Source organism: Pseudophryne corroboree, chromosome 6, assembly GCF_028390025.1.
Source record: "Pseudophryne corroboree isolate aPseCor3 chromosome 6, aPseCor3.hap2, whole genome shotgun sequence".
NCBI classification, from domain to species: Eukaryota; Metazoa; Chordata; class Amphibia; order Anura; family Myobatrachidae; genus Pseudophryne; species Pseudophryne corroboree.
Window position 1 is genome coordinate 324,809,549 of NC_086449.1, and position 23,537 is coordinate 324,833,085.

General features: G+C 45.0%; 1 protein-coding gene across 1 annotated transcript in view; it reads right to left on the reverse strand.

Annotated features, from left to right (window-relative positions):
* TERB2 (telomere repeat binding bouquet formation protein 2) overlaps positions 1–23,537 on the reverse strand; it is a 59,095-nt gene continuing 35,558 nt past the window's right edge. Inside the window, exons 4-7 of the mRNA XM_063930425.1 lie at positions 16,229–16,290; positions 11,484–11,545; positions 7,901–7,989; positions 1–231 (exon numbers count right to left, since the gene is read on the reverse strand). Coding sequence (XP_063786495.1) covers positions 80–231; positions 7,901–7,989; positions 11,484–11,545; positions 16,229–16,290 — 365 coding nt within the window. The 3' untranslated portion in view covers positions 1–79. The remainder of the gene's footprint in view (positions 232–7,900; positions 7,990–11,483; positions 11,546–16,228; positions 16,291–23,537) is intronic.

Below are 23,537 nucleotides of genomic sequence, written 5' to 3' on the forward strand. Positions count from 1 at the left end.
TTTCACCATAATACAATTATTTAACTTTTATTTGTTTCACGCAAAAGCACTAACATTACACAAAGAAAGCGTCAATCTATTAATTAAGCAATTTTTTGTTTAGTACATTTTTAATCCCTGAGACATTGTTACTTTCATCTTGAACGCAAAAAACGAAATATTCTGAAGCATCCGGGGTGAAATCATGCAGCTCTCCTGAGAATTTCTTCATTTGGTCAATGGAAATGTAACCTATAGCAGAGAGAAATTCCTGCCACTAAGTACTTAATAAAAGCCATAACAAAAGTAATAACAAATGAGAGCTTCACATCTTTTTCAAACACACGTTAAGAAAACCAAAATTTAATATTTTAAGAGAAAAAAGTTTCAAATATGCTGCTTTACATACTTGTTCCAATGCCGCAATATGATACAACCACCTATTGCTAAGATCGCATCTAGGGCCTAATTCAGTAAGGATTGCAAATTCTGCTAATTAGCAGAATTTGCAATCCTTCTGAATGCATTCTGGGGGCCGCCCATCGCAGGGCAAGCCCGCCCAGCATGCTGACTGCCGCCTCCCCCCTTGATGAAGCAGAAATTGTGATTGCATCATAACAACATCTTCTGTTGTTGTTTTTTTTATCCATTGTAGTCCAAATAGAAAATTGACATTTTCTTTCTTGATCTTCCATATTAATATAAAACTTTTCTTCTTTTTTCCTAAAGTACTGCTTTTTAAGAATCAAGTGAATCAAGAAATTTTACAAGGGAGCAATGGGACTTCAGGGCTGCCTGTATTATATGTTTCAAGGTTTGTTTTATAGTACAGTGGACAAAAGACATAATGGTGAAACGTGATGTTCACTAGCTTAGCGGGGATGAAAAAGATTGTGTCCTTTTACATTCATACAGTAAGGAACATAAGTAATGACCATTTACTGCGCCACCACTCCACCCACCATCCGCTGCAAATGTTTGCTTTGTAGCTGCCATCTTCAATGGTCATTTCTCATATGTCCTAGAGCACAGGTTCTCAAACTCGGTCCTCAGGACCCCACACGGTGCATGTTTTGCAGGTCTCACAGAATCACAAGTGACATAATTAACTCCACAAGTGGACCTTTTAAAATGTGTCAGTGAGTAATTAATACACCTGTGCACTTACTGGGTTACCTGCAAAACATGCAATGTGTGGGGTCCTGAGGACCGAGTTTGAGGATGCTGGGGATGCTTCAAGAACCATGGGGTATAGACGGGATCTGCAGGAGACATGGGCACTTTAAGACTTTAAAAGGGGTGTGAACTGGCTCCTCCCTCTATGCCCCTCCTCCAGACTCCAGTTAGATTATGTGCCCAGTGAGACTGGATGCACACTGAGGAGCTCTCCAGAGTTTCTCAGGAAAAAGACTTTATGTTAGGTTTATTATTTTCAGGGAGACCTGCTGGCAACAGGCTCCCTGCATCGTGGGACTGAGGGGAGAGAAGCAGACCTACTTCTGTGAGTTTCAAGGCTCTACTTCTTAGGCTACTGGACACCATTAGCTCCAGAGGGTCTGATCACTAGGTACGTCTAGATGCTCATTCCCGGAGCCGCGCCGTCACCCCCCCTTGCAGAGCCAGAAGTCAGAAGCCGGGTGAGTAGAAGAAGATCAGAAGACTTCAGTGACGGCAGAAGACGGCTCTGAGGTAACGCGCAGCGGCTGCGCTGTGCGCCATGCTCCCACATACACAGAGGCACTGCAGGGTGCAGGGCGCAGGTGGGACGCCCTGGGCAGCATAAAACCTCAATAGCGACTGGCATAAAAGTATACAGTGCCTGGGCACTAAATACAGACCCCCCGCCAGTATAAATATATAAAAATAAGCGGGACTGAAGCGCGCCATTAAGGAGGCGTGGCTTAGCCCTCACAGCTCTAACAAGCGCCATTTTCTCTTCACAGCTGCAGAGACGCTGAGCCTGGCCTCCCACACTGCTGTACAAGTAACAGGATTCAAAACGGGGGGGGGGGGGGGGGCAGGCACGGTTGATTTGGTGCTAATTTATTGATATTAAAAGCGCTAACAGGTCTGGCCAGTATATTACACGCTTCAGAACCAGGATAGGCGCTGGGTTGTGAGCTGGCAGAACTCCCTCTGTGTGTCTATAACAGGCTTTGCTGTGGGTCTGTCCCCTATAGCCCAGTGTGTTGTGGGTGTCGGTATGCATGTGTCGACATGTCTGAGGCTGAGTGCTCTTACCAGAAGGAGGCTGGAGTGGGGACAGAAAAGACTGAGGGAATGACTGTCGGCACCGCCGACGGCTGATTGGGTAAATATGTTGAGTGTTTTGAATGCAAATGTGGCTCGGTTGAATAAGAGATTAAATAAATCTGAGTCTCAGAACCAGACATGGAGAAAATTCATGGAGGATGCATTGTCGCAGGTTCAGAACCCCTTGGGGTCTCAGAAGCATTCATTTACCCAAAAAGCAGATACAGATACCGACACGGACTCTGTTTCCAGTGTCGACTATAGTGATGCCAGATTGAATCCTAAACTGGCTAAGAGCATTCAGTACATGACTGTGGCGATAAAAGACGTGTTACATATCACGGAGGACCCTGCTGTTCCTGATACTAGGGTCTGCATGTTTAAGGGAAAGAAACCTGAGGTGACATTTCCTCCCTCTCATGAACTGAACGCTCTTTTTGAAAAAGCTTGGGAAAATCCTGACTAGAAGTTACAGGTTCCCAAGAGAATTCCAGTAGCATATCCGTTTCCCTCTGGGGACAGGGAAAAGTGGGAGTCAAACCCCACGGTGGACAAAGCTCTATCGTGTCTGTCCAAAAAGGTGGCGCTTCCGTCTCCTGACACGGCAGCCCTGAAGGATCCTGCGGATTGTAAGCAGGAAAATACATTGAAATCCATTTTTGTCACTACAGGTACGCTGCTCAGGCCTGCCGTTGCATCGGCATGGGTGAGTAGCGCTATTGAAAAGTGGGCAGATAACTTGTCATCTGATAAAGATTCCCTGGACAGGGATAGCGTGCTTTTGACACTGGGTCATATCAGGGAAGCTGCAGCCTATCTAAAGGAAGCTGCGAGGGATATTGGCTTTTTGGGATCAAGAGCCAATGCCATGGCAGTCTCAGCTAGAAGAGCATTGTGGATTCATCAATGGAATGCTGATACTGACTCTAAGAAGACTATGGAGTCTCTGCCGTTTAATGGTAGTGTCTTGTTTGGTGACGGCCTCGCTGACCTGGTATCTACAGCTACCGCGGGTAAGTCATCGTTCCTACCTTATGTTCCTGCACAACAGAAGAAAACGCCCCACTATCAGATGCAGTCCTTTCAACCCAATAAATACAAAAAAGGACGAGGGTCTTCTTTCCTTGCTATGAGAGGAAGAGGAAGGGGAAAAAGGTCACAGGCTTTGGCAAGTTCCCAAGAGCAGGAGTCCTCCCCGGCTTCTGCCAAATCCATCGCATGACGCTGGGGCTCCTCTGCGGGAGTCCGCACCGGTGGGGGCATGTCTCCAACTCTTCAGTCAGGTCTGGGTTCGCTCGTCCCTGGATCCTTGGGTATTAGAAATAGTAGCTCAAGGGTACAAATTGGAGTTTCAAGATGTGCCCCCTCACCGATTTTTCAAATCGGCCTTGCCAGCTTCTCTTCCAGAAAGTGAGATAGTATGCGCTGCAATACTAAAGCTGTGTCAAAATCAGGTCATTGTCACGGTACCCCCGTCACAACAGGGGGAAGGCTTTTATTCGAGCCTGTTCGTGGTCCCGAAGCCGGATGGCTCGGTCAGACCGATTCTGAACCTAAAATCCCTCAATTTCTATCTAAAAAAATTCTAATTCAAGATGAAATCTCTCCGAGCAGTGATCTCCAGTCTGGAGGAGGGGGATTTTATGGTGTCGGTCGACATAAAGGATGCCTACTTACACGTCCCTATATATCCTCCACATCAAGCTTATCTGAGGTTTGCTGTTGAGGATTGTAATTACCAATTTCAGACGTTGCCGTTTGGTCTGTCCACGGCTACGAGGATTTTCACCAAGGTGATGGCGGAAATGATGGTTCTCCTGCCCAAGCAGGGAGTCACAATTATCCCGTACTTGGACGATCTCCTGAAAAAGGCGAGATCCAAGGAGCAATTACTGAAAAACGTTACGCTCTCCCTGACAATTCTGCAACAACATGGTTGGCTCCTAAACTTGCCAAAATCAAAGTTGCTGTCGTTCTTGGGTATGATTCTGGATACAGAATTACAGAGAGTTTTTCTTCCAGTGGAAAAGGCTCTGGAAATACAGAACATGGTAAAACAGATTCTGAAACCAGCAAGAGTGTCGATCCTTCAATGCACTCGGTTGCTGGGGAAGATGGTGGCGGCCTACGAGGCCATTCAGTTTGGCAGGTTCCATGCCACAGTATTTCAGTGGGACCTGTTGGACAAGTGGTCCGGGTCTCACCTGCACATGCACCGGAGAATAATCCTATCTTCCAGGACCAGAATCTCTCTCCTGTGGTGGCTGCACAGTTCTCACCTCCTACAGGGACGCAGGTTCGGGATTCAGGATTGGATCCTGGTGACCACAGATGCAAGTCTCCGAGGCTGAGGAGCAGTCACACAGGGGAAAACTTTCCAGGGAAAATGGTCAACCCAGGAAGCTTGTCTGCACATAAACATTCTGGAATTAAGGGCCATTTACAATGGCCTTCGGCAAGCGGAACATCTTCGCGGTCTGCCCATCTTGATTCAGTCAGACAATATAACAGCAGTGGCGTACATAAACCGCCAGGGCGGAACAAAGAGCAGAGCGGCGATGGCGGAGGCCACAAAAGTTCTTCGCTGGGCGGAAACTCATGCAGGCGCTCTGTCAGCAGTCTTCATTCCAGGAGTGGACAACTGGGACGCAGACTTCCTCAGCAGACACGATCTCCATCCAGGAGAGTGGGGTCTTCATCAAGAGGTCTTTGCAGAAGTGACAAGTCGTTGGGGAATTCCTCAAATAGACATGATGGCGTCTCGCCTCAACAAGAAACTTCAGAGATATTGTTCCAGGTCGAGGGACCCTCAAGCAGTAGCGGTGGACGCCCTAGTGACACCGTGGGTGTTTCAGTCGGTCTATGTGTTCCCTCCACTTCCACTGATTCCAAAGGTGATAAGGATCATAAGAAGAACAAGGGTTCAGGCGATACTCATTGTTCCAGACTGGCCAAGGAGGACCTGGTATCCCAATCTTCGGGAATTACTCATAGAAGATCCCTGGCCTCTTCCTCTACGAGAGGACCTGTTACAGCAAGGATCGTGCGTGTATCAAGACTTACCGTGGCTGCGTTTGACGGCATAGCAGTTGAACGCCAAATCCTAGCCCGAAAGGGTATACCCAGTGAAGTCATTCACACACTACTTCAGGCTAGAAAGGAAGTAACGGCAAAGCATTACCACCATATTTGGAGGAAATATGTGTCTTGGTGTGAATCCAAGAAGGCTCCTACGGAGAACTTTCAGCTGGGGCGTTTGCTCCATTTTTTGCAAGCAGGTGTGCATGCGGGCCTAAAGTTGGGCTCAATTAAAGTACAAATTTCGGCCTTATCAATTTTCTTTCCGAAAGAATTGGCCTCCCTTCCAGAAGTTCAGACTTTCATGAAAGGCGTACTACACATCCAACCTCCCTTTGTGCCCCCAGTGGCACCATGGGATCTTAATGTGGTGTTGCAGTTCCTGCAATCTCATTGGTTTGAACCTTTGCGGAAGGTTGAGTTAAAATTTCTTACTTGGAAAGTAGTCATGTTGTTGGCCTTGGCATCCGCAAGGCGGGTACCTGAATTGGCGGCTTTGTCTCACAAAAGCCCCTATTTAATCTTCCATGCTGATAGAGCGGAGTTGAGAACTCATCAGCAATTTCTGCCAAAAGTGGTTTAATCGTTTCACGTAAACCAACCTATTGTGGTGCCAGTGGCTACTGACGCCTTGACGGAATCGAAGTCTCTCGATGTGGTCAGAGCTTTGAAAATCTATGTCGCCAGAACGGCTCAAATTAGGAAAACAGAGGCTCTGTTTGTCCTGTGGGCTCCCAACAAGATTGGGGCTCCTGCTTCCAAGCAGACTATTGCACGCTGGATCTGTAACACGATTCAGCAAGCTCACTCTACGGCAGGATTGCCATTACCGAAATCGGTGAAGGCCCATTCTACCAGAAAGGTGGGCTCATCCTGGGCGGCTGCCCGAGGGGTCTCAGCATTACAGCTTTGCCGAGCTGCTACTTGGTCGGGATCAAACACTTTTGCGAAGTTTTACAAGTTTGATACCCTGGCTGAGGAGGACCTCTTGTTTGGTCAATCGGTGCTGCAGAGTCATCCGCACTCTCTAGAGCTTTGGTATAAACCCCATGGTTCTTGAAGCATCCCCAGCATCCTCTAGGACGTATGAGAAAATGGGATTTTAATACCTACCGGTAAATCCTTTTCTCTTAGTCCGTAGAGGATGCTGGGCGCCCGTCCCAGTGCGGGCTGTATCTGCAGTTATTGGTTATGGTTACACACATGTTGTGTTGAGTTCAGTCAGTCTGTGGCTGATGTTAGTCATGCCGTTGCATGCGTTGTTGTTGAATGCCATGTTGTACGGCGTGTTTGAGGTGTGAGCTGGTATGTATCTCACCTTAGTTTAAAAATTAAATAAATCCTTTTCCTCGAAATGTCCATCTCCCTGGGCACAGTTCCTAGAACTGGAGTCTGGAGGATGGGCATAGAGGGAGGAGCCAGTTCACACCCCTTTTAAAGTTTTAAAGTGCCCATGTCTCCTGCGGATCCCGTCTTTACCCCATGGTTCTTGAAGCATCCCCAGCATCCTCTACGGACTAAGAGAAAAGGATTTACTGGTAGGTATTAAAATCCTATTTTTACACTTCGTAATTGGACCCTGTGTTATATTACACATTCTCTCACCTACTGTTCCTATCGTTATCCAGTCTATACATCTACACTTAAATGGTCTACAGTCAATAGGTCAAACACTAACGGTCAACATGCATTAAGTTGACATGGTCAAAAGGTTGACATGTAAAAGGCAGACAGTTCAAAAGGTCGATAGGTTCAAAAGATTGACATGACATGGTCAACACAAGTTTTTTTGTTTTTTCCATTCTTTCAACTTTTTCTTATTTTACCATCCATGATTGGGAATAGTAACCTATGCCGAGTGCAGCGGTAGCAGAGAGCGGCACCTTGCCCGAAGCATGGCGAGTGAAGTGGTACACTAATGGGGCGTTTGTGGCAGAAAAGTGACAAAACTCCCAAAAATACAAAAAAGATTGTGTCTGCCTACCTTTTGACCCTTTCGACCTTTTCTACTGTCTACCTATTCCAAGTAGACCTTTTGACCCTGTTGGCCTAATGCATGTCGACCATTAGTGTTCGACCTATTGACTGTAGACCTTTTTAGTGTAGATCTAATTAACCACACCCATTCATATCCCTGGTCTTTTAAGCTGGGAACTTGTGTCTGTGTGTGTATATGTTACAACTATGCCATTGTTAGAATTCTCTGTATGTACAGCACTATGGAAGGGGTAGCAGTTGATTTACGGACGGTAATAATCCCGGAATTCGACATTGACGACAAAAAGAAAAACAATAGAAAAACTCATGTCGATATTTTGACATGTTGGCATTTCAAATGCCGGTATTCTGACTGTCAGCATTTTTGGACATGTTGGCATAATGTATGTCGGTATTTTGACTGTAGGCCAATAGCTGTCGGGATTATGACCGTCGGTATTGTGTCCGTCGGAACATCATACTGAACCCTGAAGAAGATGCTGACACTTTTGAAAGTAATAACTTGCATATTTATATGAAATGTATTCATTTGATGAAACTAAATAAAAAAAAATATATTGCCAGTAATAACTCAATGATGTCAGTATTTTACCTGTGCACATGTTATTTACAGGGTAATTGTGAAGGGCGTGGCACATCACATCATCAGAGAGATCACTGCCAGACTTCCAAACCTCTTTCCTGTACCACAACAGAAAACCACATGATTACTAACAATAAACTTGGTGCATCATATTTACTTTTGTCTAAAGCTGGGTACACACTGGCCGATATATTGTGTGTTCAATTGAAAGGCCAATTGTGGGTGCGTCGGCAAGTGTGTACCTACAATATGTCACAAATAGATTTTTCTCACTTAAACCCCGGAGTGCCGCTGCCTTTTTACTTTTATGCATTAATCCTCCACGGATGGCACCAGGGCAACTACCTACAGCAAGTGGAGTGCCGGACGATACATACATACCTATACATATATATATACATATATATATATATATATATATATATATATATATATACATACTGACATGCCTGACGACGGTTAAATAAGCCGAAACATTGTAGAACAGACTGTGTGTGTTTGTTTGTCATACACATTTAAGACCTGTAGACTGCAGCTGCTTGCTGGAATGTGCAGTATATATTTTATGTACAGTATATATATATATATATATATATATATGTGTACAAGATGGTAGAACCCAGCGCCTTCTGTGTTAAACGGATTCCAAGTTAAAATGAAATAATAATATGCGTACCGCATCCCATGTATATATCAGGCATGTAGTGTAAACCGTGTTTCTCCTGATGCCGGTCTTCTCTAATGGGCCCTACACACATGTCGATATTACTGCATGATATGAACGATCTCGTTCATTAATGAACGAGATAACGTTCATATCGTGCAGTGTGGAGTCACCAGCGATGAACGATGCGCGGCCCCGCGCTCGTTCATCGCTGGTGACATGTCGGCTGTGCATGCAGGCCAATATGGACGAGATCGTCCATATTTGCCTGCACGTCTATGGAGCCGGGTGACGGGGGGAGTGAAGAAACTTCACTCCCCCCGTCACTGCCCCCTCCCCCCCCGCGCCGCCGGGTCGGCCGTATCGGCCATAGGGCACCTCGGCGGCACATCGACTAATGTGTAGGGCGCATTAGACTGCATGCAGAGCAAGAGAACATTAGTGGAGATATCCTAATTGATCTAACTATTGGTCCCAGCATCTATCAACTCTTTCCAGCCTGTGCGTCCTTCAAATAAATTATCATTTTAGACTGCAATGACCCATGCATCAAGGAACTGAAAAAATGGGTGAATAAAGATCCAGATGCCCATGATTGGACTTTTGCTGCAAAAATTGCTGCAGAGAATGGAGATGCAAGGGTCCCCAGTATGAACCTCAGGAGAAGAATTCTCTAAAGATACTGTACTTCTACATGCAAGCATTGCAAGTCCTGAGGGTACTTTTTTTAATACTACTTTAGGCGGTGGGCACTTCACATGGTATTCAATTGTGACACTGGGTGCACCATTTAATTAAAGGCATAACCACTAATCACATCGGAAATTTTGATATATGCACACCTTTACATATGTTGGCAATACTACACTATTTTTTGTTACTTTTCTAATTTTCTTACGGTCCATCTACGGAGTCAGTGGGAAAGCTAGAAGACCGGCATCAGGAGAAACACGGTTTACACTACATGCCTGATATATACATGGGATGCGGTACGCATATTATTATTTAATTTTCACTTGGAATTCGTTTAGCACAGAAGGCGCTGGGTTCTACCATCTTGTACATTTTATCTACTTGGACTTTTGAAATAGAGTCCACCCAAGAGGACCTTTCAAGCAGCCCCCCTGAACAGGGGAAGTGTTTCTGAACTTCAACTCTAACTTAAAATTGTATTTATTAGTCTTGTTACCCAGGTAGCAGCGCTATTTGCACTATTGTTTTTATATATATATATATATATATATATATATATATATATATATAACAAAAAAGACAAAAGAAGAGGGGGCGCTCCATAGTGCATAAAAGTTTTAATTCAAACAGACAGATAAAAGACTGTGAACTCCAGAGAGATGTGACTCGTACCAGAGAATAAAACACTGTGGGCTGGTTACCACACGACATGTAATGTTACCATCCAGGCAATACTCGTCCCGCAGTTTAACGACTCTCCAGAGCAGAACACATGAAGCTGCCAGCCGGAAAAGATGTTTTAGCTTCACACGGACCCGCCGTGTGTGTGAGCTGCTGCACTGGATCGCTTAGACACAGTAAAGGATTGCCGGAGGTGCAGATAGAGAGCGCACTGTCAGATCACACCCTAGGGTGTGATCTGACAGCGCGCTCTCTATCTGCACCTCCGGCAATCCTTTACTGTGTCTAAGCGATCCAGTGCAGCAGCTCACACACACGGCGGGTCCGTGTGAAGCTAAAACATCTTTTCCGGCTGGCAGCTTCATGTGTTCTGCTCTGGAGAGTCGTTAAACTGCGGGACGAGTATTGCCTGGATGGTAACATTACATGTCGTGTGGTAACCAGCCCACAGTGTTTTATTCTCTGGTACGAGTCACATCTCTCTGGAGTTCACAGTCTTTTATCTGTCTGTTTGAATTAAAACTTTTATGCACTATGGAGCGCCCCCTCTTCTTTTGTCTTTTTTGTTAGAAATTACACCCATGAATCCTGGGTTTCTGGAGTTGGAGTAGGGGAGCAGCGGCCCTGATATACGTGGTTATAAGTGCAGACTCCCTACAGATCATCTGTTGGCTTTGCTGGACTATTTATACACAAGTACACTGGCGCTTTCACTAATTGTTTTATTTTTATATATATATATATATATACATACATACATACTATACGATAAGGAACAGGAATGGGCAGAGTTTAAAAAAGGTATAGGAGCTGAGTAGGTTCATCTTCACCAAACTTATTTGACCTGCAGGGCCACCTTTTTTGTTTATTGGGTTTTCAATATGTTTATGAAACTGCAGCCTTATAAAATCCAACCATTTTTAAGTCGAACATGTAAAAGATATGACGATTGTGTCGGTATCCGGACTCCAGGTCGACAACAAAAAGGTTGACACACCTTAGGTCGACGCCAATTGGTCGACACACCTTAGGTCGACGTGGACAAAAGGTCGACATGGGTTTTTCACAATTTTTTTCTTTTTTGGAACCTTTTCATACTTAACGATCCACGTGGACTACGATTGGAACGGTAATCTGTGCCGAGCGAAGGCACCATGCCCGAAGCATGGCGAGCGAAGCGGTGCACTAATTGGGGTTCCCGGTCACTCTACGAAGAAAACGACACCAAAAAAACATAAAAAACGCATGTCGACCTTTTTCCATGTCGACCTTGTTCCTGTCGACCTGTTGTCCATGTCGACCTGTTGTCCATGTCGACCTAAGGTGTGTCGACCAATTGGCGTCGACCTAAGGTGTGTTGACCTTTTTGTTGTCGACCTGGAGTCCCAGACCCGATTGTGTCTGTTATGAAAATGGCTGTTGAGGTTAATTTCCAGCACTTCTGCCTTTGATAACACTTATATTACACACACAAACACTTGATCAAAATACCACCTGATAAATTTCCTCCAGTTGAAACTTGACATATATTGATGATGAGCAGCATGTTCCTACCTTGTAACACATTCAATGCTCCTGCTGTTAATCTCGTTATCTCTGCAAGGTGTTTTATCATTCTAAAAACATTAAATGAATTTAGTTGCAATGCCTGTTATTTGCAGTACCTCCCAAAATAACTGTGCATGAGCTTCCCAAAATTAGGATGAAAAATGATTACATGCTTCAAGTTGCATATTAAATGAGACCTGCTAAGTATTTATATGGAGAGGATTGTGTATAAGCTAAGGGTGTGTACACACGGTGAGATCCCTGCTATGTTCGATTTTGACTATGCGATTTCCCTTGAACTCCCCCAGAGCCCAGATAGCACAGATAGGACAGATTTTGACTATCTGTGCTTGAGATTTTGTCTATGTACGATAAGTGCCAATTTTGACTATACTTTACACTAGATAGTCAAGATTGACTTGCCTGCACAGTCTATCTAGCCTTACGATACCGACCCCACGGGAGCGCGCATCGGGATCGAATCTGTATCGCAAGCTGCCTAGCACCATGAGATATGCACTAACTTTTCATAAGATTTTGACTATATAGTCAAAATCTTACAGATTAATCTCACCGTGTGTACACACCCTAAGGCCGTGTACACACGGTGAGATTCGGATTTATCCGATTCTCACTGTGCGACGGGGGGCCGGGTCGGCACTTAGCCAGTATCGCAAGCACATAATGAGTGTGCTTGCGATCCTGGCTCTGTGCGATTTTGGCTAAGTGTCAATCCTGACTATCTCTTCTATAGAGATAGTCAGGATTGACTTGCCTGCACAGCCTATTTTTTCGGCCGATGCCGACCGCGCGGGGCCGCGCATCGGCATCGGATCGGGATCGCAAGGTGACTGTCACCTTGCGATCTGCACTATCTTTTCTTCCGATTCTGACTATATAGTCAGAATCGGAAGAAAAGATCTTACCGTGTGTACACACCCTAAGGTTACAGGGTCACCAAATAGAAAAAGAAAAAAGAGCAAGATGTCAAACTTGTCTACCAATTCATACAGCTCCCACTTACAGCAATACTTCTACCTTTTAGTTTTTGTTGTTCACTTTAATATCAGTCATGTAGTACAATGGATATTCATAACTTTAGGATAAGGTCTCATGCTGGGTTGGGCATGTGCTTGTTTAGTATAAACTAAATAACAACTAGTAAGGATCCAGCACAGGCGGCTGAATACCGAAAGTGCGTTTTGTTGCTATTGGGAATACAGGAGCCCAGCCGCCGGCATACCCTACTACACCCAGCATGGGTGGGATTCAGTTTGCCGGCTGTCGGCATCCCGGTGCACAGTATACTGGCGCCGGAATCCCGACAGCCGGTATACCGACACCTTTTCTCCCTCTTGGGGGTCCATGACCCCCCTGGAGGGAGAATAGATAGAGTGGCACGCAAGGGGCTCATTTGTGCTCGCCCAGCTGTTGGTATGCCGGTGGTCGGGATTCCGGCGTCGGCATGCTGGCCGCCGGGAGCCCGGCCACCGGCATACCCTACTACACCCACTGAGCATCTGTGCAGGCCGTATCATTTGTGGTTGGTCAATGACAGGTGCAAACACAGTGATAGCTGCCAGAACTAGGGAACCCTCCTGATTGTCTTATTACAAGTGCACTGCTGACATTGATAGGTTCTTTCTTCGTTGCTCGTATTTATATATTTTTTTTCTGTATGTCTTTTAGTAAATTTACACACAAGATGGAAAAGTGTTCCTGCTGGATATATATACAGGTTGAGTATCCCATATCCAAATATTCCGAAATACGGAATATTCCGAAATACGGACTTTTTTGAGTGAGAGTGAGATAGTGAAATCTTTGTTTTCTGTGGCTCAATGTACTCAAACTTTGTTTAATACACAAAGTTATTAAAAATATTGTATTAAATGAACTTTAGGCTGTGTGTATAAGGTGTATATGAAACATAAATGAATTGTGTGAATGTACACACACTTTTTTTAGTGCACAAAGTTATTAAAAATATTGGCTAAAGTTACCTTCAGGCTGCGTGTATAAGGTGTATATGTAACATAAATGCATTCTGTGCTTAGACTTGGGTCCCATCGCCATGATATCTCATTATGGTATGCAATTATTCCAAAATACGGAAAAATCCGATATCCAAAATACCTCTGGTCCCAAGCATTTTGGATAAGGGATACTCAACCTGTATATATATATATATATATATATATATATATATATATATATATATATATAATTTTAGATTGAAGCCAAATAGTGAATGCATACTGCAAACAAAACAGAAGGTTAAACATGGGTGTAAGTGTAAGTCATGTGTGCTCGAGGCACATAGGCGGATTCAGGGGGGGAGGGGGTCACCAAGGCATGTGCCAAATCCTCCCTTATCATTGAGGAAAAAATTTATTTATTTGATTAATAACGCAGCATCAGTGCTATGTGCCCCCCGAGTCACTCCTATGAAAAAAGTGCTCTGGTGGCCCATTGGTTTATGTGGCTGTGTCCGTGATCTATCACTGTTGGTCCAGCCTAAGGCATGGGATCCTACTACTGTGCACCCTTTCTTTTGGTGACGTGGCAGTGGGCAGGGTGCGGGCACCCTCACGTGGAGAAGTGAGAGCCAGAATCACACATGTCTAAGCAGCTGCCAGTCTACCCCCGTGCCCAGAGCTCGCCGGTGCCACCACTCCTTGAGAGGGGCAACTCACTGGAGATAATGTGCTTGCTGCGTCGGGCAGTACGTATGGTGTAGTGGTTAACATTGCTGTCTCACAGCACTTGGGTTCAATTTCAACCTCGGCTCTAACTGTGTGGAGTTTGTATATTGTCTCCATTCTTATGTGGGTTTCCTCCCACAGTCCAAAAATATACTGGTAGGTTACTTGGCTCCTGACAAAAATTAACCCTAGTGTGTAAGTGTGTGTGTGTGTGTGTGTGTGTGTGTGTGTGTGTGTGTGTGTGTACACATGGGCAGTCTAGATGGGCCAAGTGGTTCTTATCTGCTGTTATATTCTATATTTCTATCATCCACTGCCTCTCCCTGTCACCCACTGCCTCTCTGTCTCCCACTATCTCTCCCTGTCACCCACTGCTTCACTCTCTGCATCTCCCATGCATCACTATCTCTCCATCACCCTCTCTCTCCTGTCACCTTCTACCTCTCAAAAGTATCACCCTCTGCTTTTCCCTGTCACCCTGTCCCTTACCACCTCTCCTCATCACCTTCTCCTAGTCATCCACTGCCTTTCCCATCACCCTTTCCTGTCACCTACTGCCTCTCACTGTCACCCATTCCCTGGTGTTACCCACTGCCTCTCCCTGTCTTCAGAAAAGCAGTCTGAGATTGAGGTAAGGCACTGAACAGTGCTGTGTGAAGGAAGAGGGGCCAGGAAGTGGAAGAGAGGATTGTCACTCGGAGCCCAGAGCCTGGCATGAGGAGCCTGTCTGTGACTGCTGAGGGGAGTGGGTGGGGGTCTAAGAAGGCAAAGGTTTTCATGAGCTGGGTATTTGGTAGGAAGGGTGGCATAAAAGGAGTGGGTGAGGAAGCATGATGAAAGCTAGGCGTGACTTGTGGATATGGAATTCCTTTTTAAGCCACATCACTTGTTGCGGATCCACAGCTACTTTTCCAGAAGCTCGTATGCCTTTGGTGCATGCTAAAGAACACCCCCTTCCCCTGTCATGGTGCCCCCCTGTCATTTTGTTCTGGATCCGCCCCGTTGAGTCTTACCGCCCAACCATCCTAATTTGTCCTATAATCATCTTTTGTCACTGGTGGTGGGGATTGGAAGGGAATGCCACTGCTACACACGTCTTAAAAAAGGACTTTTTTTGGCTGGTGCAAATACATGCTGCTGCTGATTATGATGATGATTGTCAGCCCTAGCTATCCTCTCACTTCCATTTGCTTCATTGCGGACTCAACTCTGAGCCTGATAGGGTCTTTTTTTATTTTGCATATATTATATGACTTAGTAGAAGTGTATTTTAATATATCTTCTGCTACTTTTATTTATGCTTGAGAAGAAACATTATTGTAGACGTCTTTCTTTCTTAATAGCAAATGTGTTTCTCACTGTAAAAAAAAAAGTCCTTGTGCTCCTGACCTGGTTGGATGCAAGTACTGGTGACATTAACCTTGCACATATGTGACTGATACAGAGCTGAATGCATCCAGCATGCAGCCATACATGCACTACTGTTATGTGCATCTAGTTAGATTTTATTATTTTGATGCATATACGTCCAACTTAGTATGAGACTCGAAAATGAAAGCAGAGATTGGTGCAATAGATAAGAGAACCTTTGTTGCTGTGCAGCCTCTCAGTGACTTTGCTGTCCAAGCAATATTGGGCGAAATTCAACTGTTATATCGCACTCGATCTCCCATCTAAAGTGACAGGAGATTGCAAGGAGATATTCAATTGATCTATTTTATCACGCATATCGCGCCCATAGCAGTCAGGTTTAGCCTCGTAAAGAGACTAAACCCGACAAAACTAAATGGCTCACCGCAAAAAGTCACTTTTTGCGCATTTCAGCCTGCCACTCCCGGGGGTAGCCAGCAGAGATGATGTTATCACGCCTGTCGGCCAAAACAATCGAATAGCTGCTGGTGAACGTGAACAGTTGTAGGAGGGGGGAAAAATCAATTGAATCTCGCCCATAGTGTCAGTCCACACGTCTTATTACAGGATACTTTCACAACAAGCCTAATATGCTGCACAATGATGCATTTAAAATCTGTAGTGCAATGTACTGACCTGCTCTACTTCTTGGGTGTTGTCTTGCTCCCATATAAAGTTGCCAATTTGCCTTCTGATTTCTGTAAGGCATAAATATATTAAAACTATAAAAAATATATATTTTTGTATTTTATTTGCAACATTTTATAATTCAGAAAGTACAATTGGAGAAAAGACACAGCAGTATAATGGGCCCATACATCAGCAATCATCTGGGGAAATTATGACTATTGCAGATGATTGTGCAAAAACAATCGTAGGGGGTTAACCAATCGCCAATTTTTTATGGAATCAGTGAATCAGGTTGTCCAAGATTGCTACTGTAGGGTAACGATCAGACGATTTGCAGACCATTACTATTATTTTACTAGTAAAATTGGCACTTTCATGATTTACAGATATGATCATTGCATGAAAATGATCTGCTAATTACTGTAAAATATCGGCAATGCATGGACGCATATTGGTGTATTACAGAATCGTTAAATTGGGAGGGAAAATGCAGAATCAGTGAATAGTTTTTCTGATTGCTGATTTATGGGCGCCATAAGTTTTGTTTTGCTTCACTGTGTACTATAAGATCATGTTAAATATCAATGCTGATATCTGACATAATCAATATACAGTAGGGTGCCACTTCATTTATATAGAAAATGTGAAAGCTATCCCAGAAACAAACACTACACCTCCATAGTAGATTCTGCAATGACATTTGCCTTTCCAGCTATGTATAGCCAATATAACATACACAAATATTTAACAACACTGGGTTGGAGGAGGCAAACAGCATTCAACATTGCTATTGAAGAGGTGTCGGAAAATGCCTTAATGTAACCATCAGATGTTCCTCAGGGATTATGCTTTGCCTCAGCTAGGGAGGCAAATCCTGGAACGGAAACGGCGGGATCCTAGGATTTATGCCAAAAAATAGCTGGGATTCAATCCCGGGATTGGTAGTTTCAATCCCGGGGATTGCGGGATTTACCTGCCCCATTGTTTTTTTAATGCCAGGCAGCGCTGAGCGTCCTCAGGAGGCTCAGACGCTGCCCGGCTCCCACCTACCGGCTTCCCCTGCCCCCTGGCAGCATGTACTGCACAGCATGACATGATGTCAGAGGTCATGCTGCGCAATCTGACGCCAGCCGCACCGGCCACCTGTGCCGCACCTTACCTCCCGCAGCCCGCGAGACCTCCCACCCACGATGGTGAATCTGAAGCCAGCCGCCCGCGAGCCTGGCTCCCACCCACAATGGTGAGTACTTATGTGGGCCTGAATCATCACATTCAAAATTAACATCAAATCCTTTTCTTGTCACTGATAGGACAGAGAATGATGCCACTAGTATATAGAATAGTATACAGTTAAAAATAATAGGATTTTGATAACCTACTGGTAAATCCTTTTCTCCTAGTCCGTAGAGGATGCTGGGGACGACATCAAGACCATGGGGTATAGACGGGATCCGCAGGAGACATGGGCACTCTAAAGACTTTTCATTGGGTGTGAACTGGCTCCTCCCTCTATGCCCCTCCTCCAGACCCCAGTTGTAGGAACTGTGCCCAGGGAGACTGACATTTCTAGGAAAGGAATTACTTAACTAGTGGTGAGATATCTACCAACTCACACCCTCAACCATGCCGCACACATGACATTCAACATAAAACACGCCAACAGGCATGAACTAATTGCAGCAACATGCTGAAACCAAGATAACACAACTTGTGTAATTGTAATAACTAAACTGCAGGTAAAGTACGCACTGGGACGGGCGCCCAGCATCCTCTACGGACTAGGAGAAAAGTATTTACCAGTAGGTTATCAAAATCCTATTTTCTCATACGTCCTAGAGGATGCTGGGGACGAAATCAAGACCATGGGGTCTATACCAAAGCTCCAGTATGGGCGGGAGAGTGCGGATGACCCTGCAGCACTGATTGACCAAACTTTAGGTCCTTATCGGCCAAGGTGTCAAACTTGTAGAACTTAGCAAATGTGTTTGACCCTGACCAAGTGTTAGGTTCCTGGTGCTCAGAACAAGGGAGATGTTATGAAGTGAGTCCAGAGCACCAGGACGTAATACTGGATTTGGTGAAATGGAACGGGAATAGCCCCTGGCACCCTACCTCCGTTGTTTTACCCGTGTTGTCAATTCACGCTTGCAGGACTATGGTTTCTTGGGCCCATGGCAGCCGCGTTTGAAGGGCGGATTAGGTCTGCCCAACTCCGATGCCCCCTCAGGTCTTAAAGAGAGACAAAGCGTGAACTGAGACAGGGTAATAACAAGGGGCCCTCTAACTGAAACAACCAAAGCCAGGGGCTACTAACTAGGCTAAAACTAAATGTATGTGCGGCTTGCCGCCAAAGGAAAAGAACAACAAAGGAAATGCTGACCACACGCCGACACAATACTTTTGTGTACCGGCGGTGACAGCATAAGCAGAACCCTCTGCAAAACACCAGTGACAGATACAACCAAGGAATACAGCGGCCTAGGCCGACGGACGCGGCAAAGCCGCTACTCACGGAACCGGTACAAATACCGGCAAACGGACAGGAACCCCCAATGCTGCCGACACTGACTCTCAGAACTGGAGGACAGGCAGAATCCCAAACGACAGACCGGTGGACACCAAGAAGCCAGAAACTCGACCAGGCATAGGCAAAGCCACAGGACTTCTGGACAGGAACGCTTCACAGCAGGACACGGGATAAGACACAGGAATCGACACAGGGACTGACACAGGAATCGACACAGGAAGCAGCTAGACAGACACTGCTAGACAGGAGCTCAGGAACTGGCAGGAACAAGCTCAGAACTCAAGCACTCTGGAAGACTGGAAACCTAGAAATATCACCAGCGTCTGTGAATTGCACTCAGCCAGCATATAACAGAGAGGCCTAATTAATTATGTCGTGCAGCTGCCCCGTTGCATGACTCCAAACTGACAAGATGCAATTAGCAGACAGGTGAGACCAACCACATGGAAACAGGCTGCAATTACACAGACTCACCACTGACAGCAAACAAATATCTTCTAAACCAGAGCAAAAGGAAATCCTGGCCTGCAAGAGAACTATAAACATAAAATAGGAATGAACCACTACCTGTGGTTCATAACAGTATCCTCTCCTTAAGGGTGAGCTCCGAGCACCCCATGACACCCACGGGGAACATAAACAGAAGTATAACATAAAATACATAACCAAAATGAAACATAGGAATGAGCCACAGCCGTGGCTCATAACACCAAGTAGCTGCTCGGCAAAGTTGTAATGCCGAAACCCCCCGGGCAGCCGCCCAGGATGAGCCCACCTTCCTAGTGGAGTGGGCCTTTACCGACGGCGGTAACGGCAATCCAGCCGTAGTATGAGCTGGCTGAATCATATTTCTAATCCAACGTGCAATAGTCTGCTTGGAAGCAGGACAGCCAATCTTGTTGTGATCATACAGGACAAACAGAGCCTCTGTTTTCCGTATACGAGCTGTTCTAGCAACATAGATTTTCAACGCTCTAACCACATCTAGAGACTTTGAATCAGTGAGTGTGTCAGTAACTACTGGCACCACAATAGGTTGGTTTATGTGAAAAGCAGAAACCACCTTTGGAAAAAAATGTTGGCGAGTTCGCAACTCTGCCCTATCTTCATGGAAAATCAGGTAAGGGCTCTTGTGAGACAAGGCCCCCAACTCAGACACCCGCCTTGCAGATGCCAAAGCCAAAAGCATCACCACTTTCCAAGTGAGAAACTTCAACTCTATTTCTTGTAGAGGCTCAAACCAACCCGATTGAAGGATCTGCAACACCACATTAAGGTCCCATGGTGCCACTGGAGGCATGAATGGAGGCTGGATGTGTAGAACCCCTTTCACGAACGTCTGAACTTCTGGAAGGGAGGCCAATTGTTTTTGAAAGAAAACTGATAAGTCCGAAATCTGGACCTTGATTGACCCCAATCTAAGGCCCGCATCCACACCAGCCTGTAGAAAATGGAGAAAACGTCTCAACTCAAACTCTTCCGTAGGAGCCTTCCTGGATTCACACCAAGACACATATTTTCTCCAAATACGGTGGTAATGTTTAGACGTTACTCCTTTCCTGGCCTGAATAAGAGTGGGGATGACTTCCTTGAGAATATCCTTTCGGGCTAGGATCCGACGCTCAACAGCCATGCCGTTAAATGTAGCGCGGTAAGTCTTGATACACACACGACCCCTGCTGTAGGTCCTCTCGAGGAGGAAGAGGCCGAGTATCTTCTATGAGCAACTCCTGAAGATCTGGTTACCAAGCCCTCCTTGGCCAGTCTGGGGCAATGAAGATTGCTCAACTCTTGTTCTTCTTATTATTTTGAGAACTTTTGGAATCAGTGGAAGTGGAGGGAAAACATATACCGACCGAAACACCCACTGGGTCACCAATTCATCCACTGCTATTGCTTGAGGGTCTCTCGACCTGGAACAATATCTCTGAAGCTTCTTGTTTAGACGAAATGCCATCATGTCTACTTGAGGAATTCCCCAAAGACTTGTCACCTCTGCGAAGACTTCTTGGTGGCGGCCCCACTTTCCTGGATGGAGATCGTGTCTGCTGAGGAAGTCTTCTTCCCAGTTGTCCACTCACGAAATGAAAATTGCTGACAGAGCTCTAACATGTCTTTCTGCCCAGAGGAGAATCCTTGTCTCCTCTGCCATTGCCACTCTGCTTTTCGTTCCGCCTTGCCTGTTTATGTACGCAACTCCTGTTACATTGTCCGACTCGATCTGCACGGGATCTTGAAGAAGATGTACCGCTTGTAGAAGGCCGTTGTAAATGGCTCTCAATTCCAGAACGTTTATGTGAAGGCAGGCTTCCTGACTTGACCATTTTCCTTGGAAGCTTTCCCCCTGTGTGACAGCTCTCCAGCCTCGGAGACTTGCATCCTTGGTTATTAGGACCCAGTCGTGAATCACAAACCTGCGTCCCTCTAGTAGGTGAGAACTGTGTAGCCACCACAGGAGCGAAATCCTGGCTTTTGGGGGACAGGTTTATTTTCCGGTGTATGTGTAGGTGGGATCCGGACCACTTGTCCAACAGGTCCCACTGGAATACTCTGGCATGAAATCGGCCAAACTGTATGGCCTCGTAGGCCGCTACCATTTTCCCCAACAACCGAATGCATTGATGGATCGACACGCTTGTTGGTTTCAATATTTGTTTGACCATTTTCTGGATTTCCAGAGCCTTTTCCACTGGAAGAAATACTCTCGGTACTTCTGTGTCCAGAATCATCCCTAAAAAGGACAATCTTCTCGTCGGTTCCAACTGCGACTTTGGAAAATTCATGATCCAACCGTGTTGTTGGAGTATTGACAGGGAGAGTGCGATGTTCTGCACCAACTGTTCCCTGGATCTCGCTTTTATCAGGAGATCGTCCAGATAAGGAATTATATTGACTCCTTTTTAACAAAGGAGGACCATCATCTCCGCCATCACCTTGGTGAATACCCTCGGTGCCGTGGAGAGTCCGAACGGCAATGTCTGAAACTGGTAATGGCAATCCTGTACTGCGAATCTCAGATAAGCTTGGTGAGGAGGATAAATGGGAACATGCAAGTAAGCATCTTTTATGTCTACTGACACCATGAAGTCCCCCTCTTCCAGACTGGAAATCACTACCCTCAGGGATTCCATCTTGAACTTGATCATTTTCAGGTAGAGATTCAGATTTTTCAGGTTTAAAATCAATCTGACCGAGCCGTCCGGCTTCGGAACTACGAAGAGGCTTGAATAAAAAACCTTCTCCTTACTGTGCCAAGGGTAACAGAACAATGAATAACACAATTTACACCTGCAAGAAATTGCGCTGATGAGCCGCGGGCTAATGGACACTCAAAAATAGGGTATTTATCATCACCCCAAAAGAACACTCTAAATCATAAAATATTTGAATGTCCCCTCTCCTGCGCTCTCTCAAATAACAAAGGAAGAAAAACTTCACTTATCTTAAACCCGAGGCTTCTTACAGTTTTCCATCGTCTTCATACCCAATAGTATTACCAATGGTATTATGACGTATGTTTCCAAAGGTAGTATATGAAAAAGAAAATTAAAAACTCGATCTAGTGTAATAAGTTCATAAACTTTTAGAAGATAACCATTTCCAATGAATACGGTATAATGATCAGACACATATAATAAAATATGGTTATTTTAATGTTTAAGAAGCAGTCCAATAGTAAAATTCTTCATCACATGGAAAGAGGATACAAATCCACTTTACATCCAAAACATATGAGGGTGGCTTCCTACCAGATTTTGGAATTTTGAAGTGCACAAAAAAGGGGCTGTATAGATGTTCCACGTCCCCGGGGACAATTCAGCTCCAAGCAGTGGGCACCCCGTCCTCTCCTCGTCTGGTCGATTAGCCACCAATCGTTTCTGTCAGTCATCCAATGCGTTTCGATCAATCCGTTGATCTTTTTCAAGGCATATCCACAGAGTCCCTCATCCCAGCTATTTATACCCTTATGCATTAATATTCCTAATTGCTGGGAGTAGCCACTCTCATTCACAATCAAGTTCAGTTTCATACATCATATTTCTCCAAATTCCTCTCTAACATCAATATCCTATTCTAAATAGTGTGTTATATCTTATCTTATCCAAAACGCTATTTAAAAAACATTATTTCATTAAAAAAACGTTAGAAACTAAAAATCACGGTGACCAGAAGTGTCCTTTGCACTGTGGTCCGTCCCCTGATTTCCCTCCATAAAAGGTTTCACATCCCTAATACAGATCAAACAGTCCGGATGTATCATCCGGTCACATGACCATCATACCACAAATATTACGAGCTGAAAGATCCCAGCGACCGGAAGTGCCCTGTGCACTCCGGTCCGTCCCCTAATTTCCTTCTATAACAAGTTCCATATCCTTAATACAAATCCAAACAGTCTGGACGTATCATCCGGTCACCTGCACATAGCATCCCTGTTATTTCCATCCGGTGATCCGATCACATGATCTGACCGGAAATTCCTCAGCGGCCATTTTTGTAATGCCCGCATGAAGTAGCTGGTATCGTTCCTGTCATTAATGGAAATAGGCGGAAATACACAAACCGCCATGATACTTTATGGAAAATCTGGTCTTATACCCAACATACGTAATATTAATACAACGATACATGTACAGAAACATTCTTTTCACATTAGATTGTAATTATTATTAACAATGCAGATCTTATATCCAACATGTATACTATTGCAATAATATATATACAGAAGCGATCTTTTCACATCGTATTGTGACGACGTCATATCTTATTTCAGATGATGTCATTCAA